Source organism: Henckelia pumila, chromosome 2 (genome assembly GCF_033568475.1).
Source record: "Henckelia pumila isolate YLH828 chromosome 2, ASM3356847v2, whole genome shotgun sequence".
Taxonomy (NCBI): Eukaryota; Viridiplantae; Streptophyta; class Magnoliopsida; order Lamiales; family Gesneriaceae; genus Henckelia; species Henckelia pumila.
The window spans coordinates 24553961-24565420 of record NC_133121.1 but is presented as its reverse complement, the minus strand read 5'-3'; the positions used below and the strand labels follow the sequence as shown (position 1 = coordinate 24565420).

The following is an 11460-nucleotide window of genomic DNA, read 5'->3' as shown; positions in this document are numbered from 1 at the left end:
CGGGAGCCTTGTTTCTTCAGAGACAGTGAGCTCGGATTTTTCCGCGCGCTCGATCGGTTGAGTTCAACCGATCGAGCGGTGGCCCTTTAAAAAAATTACTTGAGTACCAACTTGGCTTTTGTCCAAGCTTGTTGGTTTTATTCTTGATTAGATGATTAAAATCGAGGTCTCACATTTGTGATCAACAAAATCAAGGGATCCAACACTAATGAACACATTTAAGAAATTTTACGAATGAATTTGAATGGAACAAATAGAAGAGACCATTTTGAGAAAAAAAAATGATGTATAAAAATAAAAAAAATGAGTATTAACTAGGGTTATTTGAGGAAAAATCCTTATGTCATGTGTTTGATTGTGATTCAGTCCTTGTAGGTAAAATTGTTTTCTACACTTTTTGATTCACAAAAAGTTTTTCTGTTATCCCTGGTCCACATATCTTTTCCGAAGTGAAAAATATGTACAAATAATTGGCAATCTAGTATAATTATTTAAATTTTGAGTATTAACTATTTCATATCTGGTATAAAAATAGGTGTTCTGGGTATAAAATATTTTGTTTTTACATTTAATCTCTCTCATTTTGAAAATGTAAAAAATGATTTTATACTCGGTTTGAGTCAATTGATACCATAATATAAAAATAATAAGTAGATTAAATATTTTTGTACTCAAGTTTCTTAAATTAGTGCGCACACATTTTTATTTTATTTTAAATTTTGGTTCCCAAAATACTAATTTATGTACTCAAATTAATTTATGAACAAGTGTTTTACTATAAATTTTTTGAGTAAAATTTGATATTAATAAATTTTTTCTCAATGGTATACTCAAAATTTTAAATTATGCACCAAATATGAAATAATTAGTACTTAAATATGATATATCAATACCATGTTTTTAATGTTTTTTACTAATTTTATCTATGAAAATAAATGTGGGATCACATCAGAGAGCTCAAACAAAATTTATAGATATGAGAACTGAATACTAACTTAAATTTTGGAGACTAAAGCACTGACACCATTGGACTCACTACTTTGGACTATTGATCTTGAGCTTAAAGATGTGATTTTTGAAACATATTCAAAGCTTGTGGTAGATACAATTCATGGAAGCGATACATATCTTACAGAATTTGGTGCTATAATATACCAATGCGGTTCCATCTTGGCGATAGAATCATCTTTTCAAATTTGCTTTATGAGACGACAAACTAATATGACTGCGTATATTCTGACTAAGACGGTGTATTCATGTGCTAGTCCCATTGTTTTTTATGATGTTCCTAATTTTTTTTATTCATGTACTTGTTGATTGTGTTGGTCCTAATATTTAAATGAAAGCTTCTATTTGATTTTTTTAAAAAACTCAAATTATTTTTATTTTATAACATGTAAATTATACACGTCACGTAAAAAACCACCAATACTATTTATCATGAAAGACGTGTATCTATTTGTTTTTTTTGTTTTTTAATTTTTAGTGGGGAAAAATCCCGAACTTAAATAATAATAATTAAAAAAACAATATAATAATAAAAATAAAAAGGGAAAAGTATTCTTCAAACTTCAAAGTAGGGGTCAATCAAAGTCATTTATTAAATGGAATCTATGCAATAAATAATAATAAATGGTTAAAAACCCTAACTGCCATGCTCTCTTCATTTCATTTCAATTTCAATCAGGAAAAAGGCGATGAAAATCAATAAAGAATAACCAGAAGAAGCGCAAGAGGAGGTGTTCTTTCCCATTTTTGTCCAAAACATTCAAATTCAAGAACCTTTCGGGATATATAAAATGATAGGTTGTTGATTTTCTGAACGTGGGCTGCGAATGATTAGGATTCCATACTCTCTGCTTCCTTCTCCTCCTTCATTTGCACTTGTAGTTTCAGAATCCTACGAACATTTGTGTGTGATTTGGAATTGAATGGATTAGCAATAACATAAATGATGGGCTGTAATGGATGTGGGTTGAGGTGGATAGATATCGAGGCGTGGATTCAAGACTATGACAGGATTCAGTCTATGGCCGTCAAACTCATTTACGCTCAGATTGGGTGCGCATTGATTGGATCGCTTGGAGCGTTCTTCAACGCCGTGCTGCTTGTCAATTTGGGGGTTTCGTTGTTCGCCCTCGTTGCCATTGAGAGCAGCAGTCAGAGCCTCGCTAGGACATACGCCGTCCTCCTTTTCTGCTCCATATTTCTTGACGTTTTTTGGTTCATTCTCTTCTCTCGCGATATCTGGTACTTACACCCATACGTCTTCTTGTTTTTCTTTCTTTTTCTTTTTTTTTTGAGTTGGGTGCCGATTTGTTCTTGTTTCGCATTCTGTTGTAGAATGATCTTGGAATATCTGCACGATGTTGCTTCGGAATCATTGTGTTTACACAATGGCTTGTGTTGTTTTTCCACCATTATGACCGTAGATAGTATAAGCTTTGAACCATGATGCCATAATGTCCTCTGATGTGTAAGTTAGTTCAGTGCATGAGCTGATGAGCATGATCATTGGTGTTTTTTAGCGTGCTTTTTAGTATTTGTCTTGTGAAAGTGAGATGTTTATTCTCATAATTAGAGTTCCAAGTTTCGGGCTCATGACTAAGAACAAATGCTTTGATTAAAGGTTATGCTTTAGAGTTCCAAGTTTCGGGCTCATGACCAAGAACTGCTTTGATTAAAGGTTATGCTGATACGAGTGTACGATGTCCATCAGATATGCCTTCTACTTTATTCAAGGTTAACTGCCGAAGTGTTTGTGGTGATACTTTGCTGCTAATGGCTTCTCACTTATAAAACAGATACACATTTCAGTTGCTTGCGTTTGTGGAGCTATAAGAATTTTATACATTAGAGTCGTTTGCTTTTGTTTTTTTAAATCTAGGTGGCTATTCATATTACTGGGTTGTGAGTTCAAAAGTTGATTCTTCAAATTAACGGGGGGATTATTCTGAAATTGTTTAATGATAACTGTATTCTATGTATCCTTACAATGACCCTTATGTCTCAGTTTTCTCTCCAAAGCCTCCCACCATATTTAGCGTTTTGTTTCTTCAGAGAAAGTTTCAGCAAGCTATCCCTTCCTAACATTGGTGTGACGGTAGGATCAATTCATGGCTCCGTACCAAATTTAGATTATGCAATGTTACCCTGTGATTATAGTTGTGGGTGCCAAAATGTTGTTGCATATGTTTGAAAGATTTTTCAATTCCTGACCGAATGTCCCTATAGTTATTACCGTAGCTAGCCACTGACATATGTATCACAGCAGTCATACCATCACATTATATATTTCCTTCCTCTAAACCAATACTTGTCTTGCATAAACTGGATGCCTTTTGTTTTCTCTAGAGCCTATTAACCTACTACTGTCAATTACTGTTGCCTTTTGAGCTTTATTCAATTTACTATTTTGGTGCAGGCACATGCCATCTGAGACATTTGGAACCTTTGTTGCCTTTTCTGTGAAGCTCACCCTTACCATGCAAATCATTGGCTTTTCTGTAAGGTTATCATCTTCGTTGTTATGGCTACAGATGTACAGACTCGGTGTTTCCTATATAGACAACTCAGGTCTACGAGATACAGACATTGATTTGAGAAATAGTTTTCTCAGTCCTGCAACTCCTTCCGTTATTAGACGTCCTTCTGGTTCTGATGAAGCTGTTGGGGGCTCGATATATGATCCCGCATATTACTCGTCTCTTTTTGAGGATGGCAAAGATGATAATTACTTATGTGGGGTATGGTCTTGTCACTCTGTTTTATCTTGTTTAAACATGCAACACCCCATGAACACACTCACAAGTGAATGCTAGGAAGTAAAACACTACCTGAACTTTTTTGGTTTCTGAATCTTGCTGGTCTTGAAAATGTGGATCAAGTTTATGCGTGGGGCGTGGGCTTCCATAACAGAGTTTTAATTCTATCATTTTATTTTCTATGGAAAAGGAGAGGTAAAATGCCACAACAATATGGTTGGCAGGGTTTAGTACATGCCGCCCGCAGGGCACTACCCTGCGGATAACATGTAACCCAATGATTGGTCAAAATTAGTGGGTCCCACGTGGAGCCCACTGATTTTAACCAATCATGAGCCGCCACGTCACCCGCAGAGCACTACCCTGCGGGTAGCATCGACTCAACCGGTTGGCAGATACTGAAAAGGTTTAGGTTCTAACATGAGTTGATCTACTGACTATTGAAGCGAAAATTTATAATTATCTACAGATGGTTAGGCTCAAAATAAGAGTAAATAGAACTTGCAGTGATGTGACATACCCTACTGTACGGTGGAAAGATTCCCCGGTTATTAGTTATTACAAGATGCAATTGATGCTGTGAAAATCAAATAGGTGAAATGAATGTGTACGTCTAATACATAACTTCCCCTATTTAGACCTAGATTAAATTGGTTTATTATGAGGAATGCTGGTGAAACAGCTCCTATTAAGCTCTATCGTTGCTAATTATTACATTAGACACCAAGCCTGGATTGTGGGGAAACCTTGATTCCATAGTTGATAATGAGATAGAAGAAACTCTCTTGTGATTATATTTCAAGCAGTGTACATGCTGTAATGATGGTGTAAGATTGTTGAGCATATAAAGAAGAACTGAAATGTTTTGCTGGAGAGCAGGTGTAGGTGTGGGTGGGGAGTGGCAGAGGTGTTGCGTGAGTTATTCTTAGTTGTTGCCGGTATTTTTATATGTTTTCGTATGATGTTCCATGACCCATCCGTTGATGTTTGTCTCTATCTCTGTTTTTGTGTTTTGCTTCCATCTGCCACAAAATATTCAACTAATTTCACCACAAACATGCAAATAAAAGATTCTCTTCAAATTTCTTATTAACTATGAGTCTGCTAATGACAGTTGAAGTGGACAAACAACTTTTTTCAGTATGAACTCATGTTAGTAGGACGGCTTTGACTTTCACGTCCTTCTCTTTCGTATGGGTGGAAGCTTTAATAGAAATTTCATACATGCACTGATATTCGATTAAAGGATTTTAACTTCTCATTAGACACTTCATAACCTAGGGTGCGATTAAAATGGACTAAAATGATGTATTACATAACACACTAGATGGAGCCTAGTATGCTATATTACTGGTGAATTTTTACGGGAGTTGAGACATTCAAAGAAGAGGATGGAGATAGATGTGCGTAGGTTAAGTTGAAAACTCCTACAATTGCATTACTATTGGCATCAAAACAACTCCACTGCACATTGTATGCGGATCCCCGTACATGAATCCTGTTTCTGATACTTTGCCCTTTAGGGCCCATCTTTGTAGATCAGCTACAGGCGCAAATTTCTTTTACAAATATTATTTTTATGTGAGCTTAGATAGTCTTACTTTATCATAGCAGCTAACATTCCTTTTGCACAAATTTAAAGGCAAACACGCTGAGGTCTATGCCTTTGTGTTTTTCCACGTGCCTGTCACCAGATGAGCATGCATCTGTTTGTGTGATTAAACTCATTTGAATTACGCCAGCAATTAAACACGTGAAATAATTCTGTTAAATCATCCTCTTGATGTGAACTTGATGGTCGGATGACCTTGATAGAGTTTCTGCTGTCAGAACAGTGTAATTTTTTATGCTTGAGTTGATGGCTTGATTGATTACAGCATTTTCTCAGAGTAGAGATGCGGTGATGCACTAATACTTATATGGTGGACTCTTTCTGATTGCAGGGAGTTCAAAGTCATGGCATTTCTGTGGTTGAGTCTGCTTCATCTGCTTAAACTTCTCAGATGAATCCATTCATGGGCTACCTTGTAAAAGATGTATGTGTCTTTGATTGATAGCCAAAACAAATGAAACACCGTGTCGAAATTCTCTCATCGCATTTTACCTGAAACAATTCATGGATGATAGAAAAAGAAATGACACAAAAGACAACTTGATGATCTTGATTATTCTTTAGTAAATTTTTTCATTAGCCATGTTCTTGAAAGGGAAGATGTCGATCCTGAGTCATGAATGTTATTCGAAGTATTTTACTATCTCGGTCCTATCATTTTACAAGAAGATGTTTTCGTTTCTTGGTCAAAAGCTCACTAATTAATGATTATGCTACACAACATTTGATCGATGGAATTTCTGTTTCAGGAAAGTTGCATATGGTTTGATGATTGGAATGATCGTCCAGTTCTCTGGAGATGCTCTTTTGTTTGGATTTGGAGGAATTATATTTCATTTTTTCAGTACTCGATTACCTTTGGTCCATATAGGTGGCAAGATATTGTACAGTGATAATTGACATTGTATTCTTTTTCTGAGGCAAAAACATGCAAAGAAGATCCAGAGATATGTTATCTTGTTCACTGTTTTGATGTTGAGTTTTGAAGGAAAGTTAAACGTGTGAACGCTCTTTCTTTGGATGGTTCCGGTTTGGTTCTCTTGAGCTCCTACCTACAAGTTTACTTATAAAAAAAAGTAAGCCCTCTTTGAATATGGGCCATGGGGGTCCCAGTCCCTGAATACAAAGCATAGTTGTCAAGGGCGCAAAGGGGCCATGGAGTCGCCCTGAGCCTTACCCAAGCAAGATGCATATTTTTAATTTTTTTAAAAAATATGTCTATCTCTTAAAATAACAAATAATTGCCCGCGCGCCTTACCCAAGCAAGATGAATATTTTAAATTTTTTTAAAAATATGTTTATCTCTTAAACTAACAAATAATTAAGTCACAATGTCACACAAAACAAAATAATCAAGTGACATGATTAGAATTCTTCAATCATCCCAATCAAGTTCATCTTCTTCCATCGAATCATCATTGTCACCAGAACTTTCAGACTTGTATTTTTCTTGGTCTTCACCACTTTCTTGTTCAACATCAATTTCTTCTTCCTCTTCATCCAAAAAATATGAAATCGGCTTTCGTGAAATCGGTCTTTTTCTGGTTGTTTTGGATGTAGATGCCCTTCCCTCGCTGTTTGAAGAAGATGAATCACGAGATCTAAAACCGTAAATCTGTTCACCAATCCCAGAGACACGAGCTACATCACCCCACGTCAAATCATCATCCCCAAAGACTAGATTATGTTCTTCATTGTCCTCTAATCCTTCCATCAACCATTCATTGCTATCATCGATATCATCTAATGAAATAAGATTAATTTTGCCACACAAATCGTATCGACGTTTCAATGTCCTATTATATTTAATGAAGACCAAATCATTCAAACGATTCTGCGCTAACCTATTTCTTCTTTTCGAATGAAGTTGTGAAAAGCCAAAAATTTTAAAATAAATTCATTCATCATGAATCTGTTGGTTGTCCACTATTCAATGCCAAAATTTCAAAATTCAAGTACTTCAAGTTTTCAACAGTATTTTATGATCTTGATTGTAAAAAAGAAGACTTATACGGTGACAATGCACTTCTATGTCTAATGGCCATAGTACAGCCAAAAAGTCCATCAGCGATTTTATATGTTGAGAGTTGATATGTGACTTTATCTTGAGGTCAATATCTTCACACATCTTTTCAATACACACGTACAACCCCTTCATAACTTCAGCATCCTTTTCTATATCAGGATTCACAGAAAAGAATTCCGGGTTCAAAAGTAACCAGCTTCATGCAAAGGCTTATGCAGCTGATCCATCCACCTTTTATCAATGATTTCAAAAATCCTTTTGTACTTCTCTTCATTGTTGTTGAAAGCCAAAACAATAGCCTCCTTAGCTCGATCCATAGCCTCGTATATATACGCCATGGCAGGTTTTTTTTTCCACATCAACTAATCGAAACACTTTAACAATTGGGCCATCAACTTTAATGACATAAACAACATGATTCCAAAATCAAGACATCAATATAATCTCTGTTGCATGTTTACCTTCGACCTCCTTCGCAAATCGACTCGTGTTCCACTTTTCTGAAGTGAACATCTTTCTTAAATTCACCTTCTGTTTTTGAAACATCTTCAATATCAAAAAAGCAGTGGCAAATCAAGTTTTTTCAGCCCTAACCATTTCTCTTTGACAGGTGAATTCTCTCATGATGTTTAAAACTTGTGGCCTATTGTATATATAGCCATTCACCATCATTTCCCTCTCATAAATCTTCTTCAGTATTGGAATTTTGAACAAATCTTCAAGCATTAAATCCAAACAATGTGCAGTACATGGAGTTCATAATATGTGTGAAAATCTTGACATAAAATACTTACCTGTATATTAAAGATTTTTGTTATTACATATAAGTAACAAATTTAATACTCATTAGAAAGTAACAACTTGAATTCACATTTCATACATGCTGAAACATTTGCAGACAGAGACGAATCTACATAAGGGCTCTACTGGGCTCCAGCCCAGCCCAAAAGTTTTTTTACTACCTATTTAATGTTTTAAATAGCACACCCAGAGCCCTTTTTTTAGCCCAGGCCACTATATACCCATCACTCGACCTTTTACCATTGCCTTTTCTTATTTTATACTTACGTGGGTTGTGGGCATAAATACAAGCATAAATTAATTCAATTACACCCAAAAATTTGGATATATATATATATATATATATATATATATATATATAATATGGTGACCTAATTAACGTGTTATTTGAAAAAAAAAATCGATTAATTTTGTTTTATAAAATTATATATGTGAAAGTTGAGATTTTTTTATTTGTTATTTAAAAAATCACGAGATTCATAAACTAATTGTATGTGGAAGTTGCATCAAAGTCGAAGTGTGTTATGAAATTAAGTCATTTTAAGTATTATTTGTTAATATCATTACTAAATAGTACGAAATTAGATTATCTTATATATAATTTTATGTTTCGAAATCCCATAAGATATATTTAGTAGAACAATATCGTATAAGAGTAGATTTTTTATTAGATGATCTCATGGATCTATACCCGAGAGACGTATCAACTCGGTCTACATCTACCGAGAAAAATACTACTTTTGACATAAAATATAATAATTTTTTATGAGCCAGATCGGGTTGAGTCTTTGATCCGTCTAAAAAATTGATCTGTCAGACCATCTCATATGAATAATATTTATTAGTTAAGTTCAAGCCTCTCTCAACTTTAATTCTTGGATCCTTCCCTGTTTGTAGATGCATTATCTATAACCACTTGAACATCATTATTTGGACCAATTTGCTCATAATATTTTCAAGTAACTCAAACAACTTGAGACCTGTATGAAAAAAAAGCCTGAGGAATCTAAAGATTCCAGAAATACTGTCCCCCTAGGACCGTTCACCAAAAAAATAATCTAACTTCTATAATTTTTTCCACCAGTCCATCCATCAGCCATCAATGAGTATCCATATTTTCTATAGTCTTCCTCATACTCTTTCAAAAAAAAGTTTCGTACTTTGTATTTATTTATTTAAATAAGTTACCCTAACTCCATGTTAAGTTGGGGGATTCCAATCAATTGTACAGTAAGTTGCAGCTTTATAAAATTTCTTAAAGTTATGATACTTTACAACATCGAATGGAATACCTGCATCGTAAATCCATTTGGCAAAACACTGCACCACAGACTCTCTCACACTTTTCTTAACTTCATCATATTTCTTTTAATCTTTTGCTCCTTTTTTCTTTCCTTTATTCACAACCTGATCCATATTATTGACAAAAAAATAATCAAGTGGACCAATCGTCTTTGTCTTTTGACTTGAGAAAACAAGGGGGATGGCGGCGAAACTTGTTGTTGAACTTGTCATTGGTTGTTTCTTTTTTCGAGGGATTAGAATTAGAATTGAAATTGGAATTGAAATTGGAATTAGAATTAGAAACACATCATCTTCCAAATTTTCCAATTGCTCAACAAATTCATCAAAATTAGGATTCACGTCTATTTGCTGCGTGACTTATTTTTATTTTGACATGTAAACTTGAATTTAAGTTCTAACATGCTCAGGAAATTTTGGACATGCTTTGGCATTTTGATGGCCTCCAGCAAGATGTTGCTTGAGACGAAGAATTCTTCCCTTGAAAGTTTTGCCACAAAAAACACATTATACGGTATTAGTGTATTTTGGATTGATTAATTGCCCATAGTTCCAGTTAGATTCTTTTCGATTTTCTAAATTTTCAGAAGTCGACATTAATCGGGAGAAAATTGTAACCATGGATATGTATATTATACGAGTATTTCAGTACATAACTAATGACTATATATAATAACATATATATAACAAATTAATAGACCATACGTAAACCAAACAAAAAGATTGCATAATGAAAATTTAAAACTGAAGTAAAAGTGTAAAACTAGAGTAAAATTTGCAAAATGTATATCCATGATTCCATATTTTCATATGCTTGCAATAAATTAATATGCGGAAAATAATACCTAAAAAAATATCTTACTGATTATTTGAAGTTGGAGCCTTCACTGATTGTTGTTGTAATGCCCCAAAAAATACCCAATTAAATAATTTATGAGAATTGGAATTAAATTCTATGTTTCATAAATTAGAGGACTGAAATTGAAGATTTAAGATTTGGCAGGGACTAAATTGCAATTTTTGAAATCTTAAGGACCAAACTGCAATTTTGGCAATCATGGGTGATTAAACAAATGAAAAGAAAGATGGTACCTTTAATTATTTCCTCCATTCAGCTGAAGAACCGTGGGAGGAGAGAAGGTTGAAGGAAGCCATTAACCTCCATTTTTATTCATTTAAACTCCGATCCAAGAAAATTCAACTGGTAGAGTTTTGATCCGGGCACGGTTTTGCGATCCTCGCAACAAGGGCTATGTTTCTACGTAAGTATGATTAAATTCTACCAAGTTCAAATATTTGAGATATTGTTGGATTCGAGTTTTGATGGTATAAATATGTTCTTGAGATAATAAAGATGGTATATCCAAGACGGTTTGAGAAAATACCATTGTTTGAACATGTTTTTGATTTTCGAAGAATTTTTTGAATTTATGGATGACGATTTTCGAAAATTAGGGATGATTTTGATAATGATATTGTGGGGAAATTGTGATAATATTGGTGTTGAGAATTTTGGAAATACTCGATTTTTTAGACGTTATGCCATCGGGTTGAATTTTGAAGAAATTGTTAAATGATTATTTAGCAAGAATGACAAGAAATTATATTGAGAAATTGTATTGTCCATTTGAGATTTTGAATTGAAATTTATTGAATTGAAATCGCAAGAATTCGAGTTGTTTAGAGTTCAATCGAGATTTATTGAATTGAAATCGCAAGAATTCGAGTTGTTTAGAGTTCAATCGAGATTGAGATTGATTATTGTTTGAAATGCGCTTTTTTGGATCGAACAAGAAATTGATATGAATTTCATATTGATGTAGCTTTCAAGACTTTAGCATTTTCGGACTTGAAATTGAGGTATGAATAGACAATGAAGAGCTTGGGATTGAATCCTCGAGAAGATATTTAGATTCTCGGGCCCAAAAAAATCACACACTTAATTGCTAATATTA

At 34.1% G+C, this 11460-nt stretch overlaps 1 protein-coding gene across 1 annotated transcript; it reads left to right on the top strand.

Moving 5' to 3' along the window:
* Positions 1-1643: 1643 nt before the first annotated feature.
* On the top strand, positions 1644-6355 carry LOC140884073 (uncharacterized). The gene is made up of 4 exons (XM_073290738.1): positions 1644-2250; positions 3425-3746; positions 5708-5800; positions 6126-6355. The coding sequence occupies exons 1-3, from the start codon at positions 1952-1954 to the stop codon at positions 5756-5758; spliced, it is 672 nt and encodes a 223-aa protein (XP_073146839.1). The 5' UTR covers positions 1644-1951; the 3' UTR covers positions 5759-5800; positions 6126-6355.
* Positions 6356-11460: the final 5105 nt, after the last annotated feature.

Bases quoted from the DNA above. Each gene is read 5' to 3' on its own strand.
- LOC140884073 (XM_073290738.1), top strand. From the start codon at position 1,952: ATGATGGGCTGTAATGGATGTGGGTTGAGGTGGATAGATATCGAGGCG. The intron at 2,251-3,424 runs GTACTTACACCC...ATTTTGGTGCAG, and splicing joins CTCTTCTCTCGCGATATCTG to GCACATGCCATCTGAGACAT. The intron at 3,747-5,707 runs GTATGGTCTTGT...TTCTGATTGCAG, and splicing joins ATGATAATTACTTATGTGGG to GGAGTTCAAAGTCATGGCAT.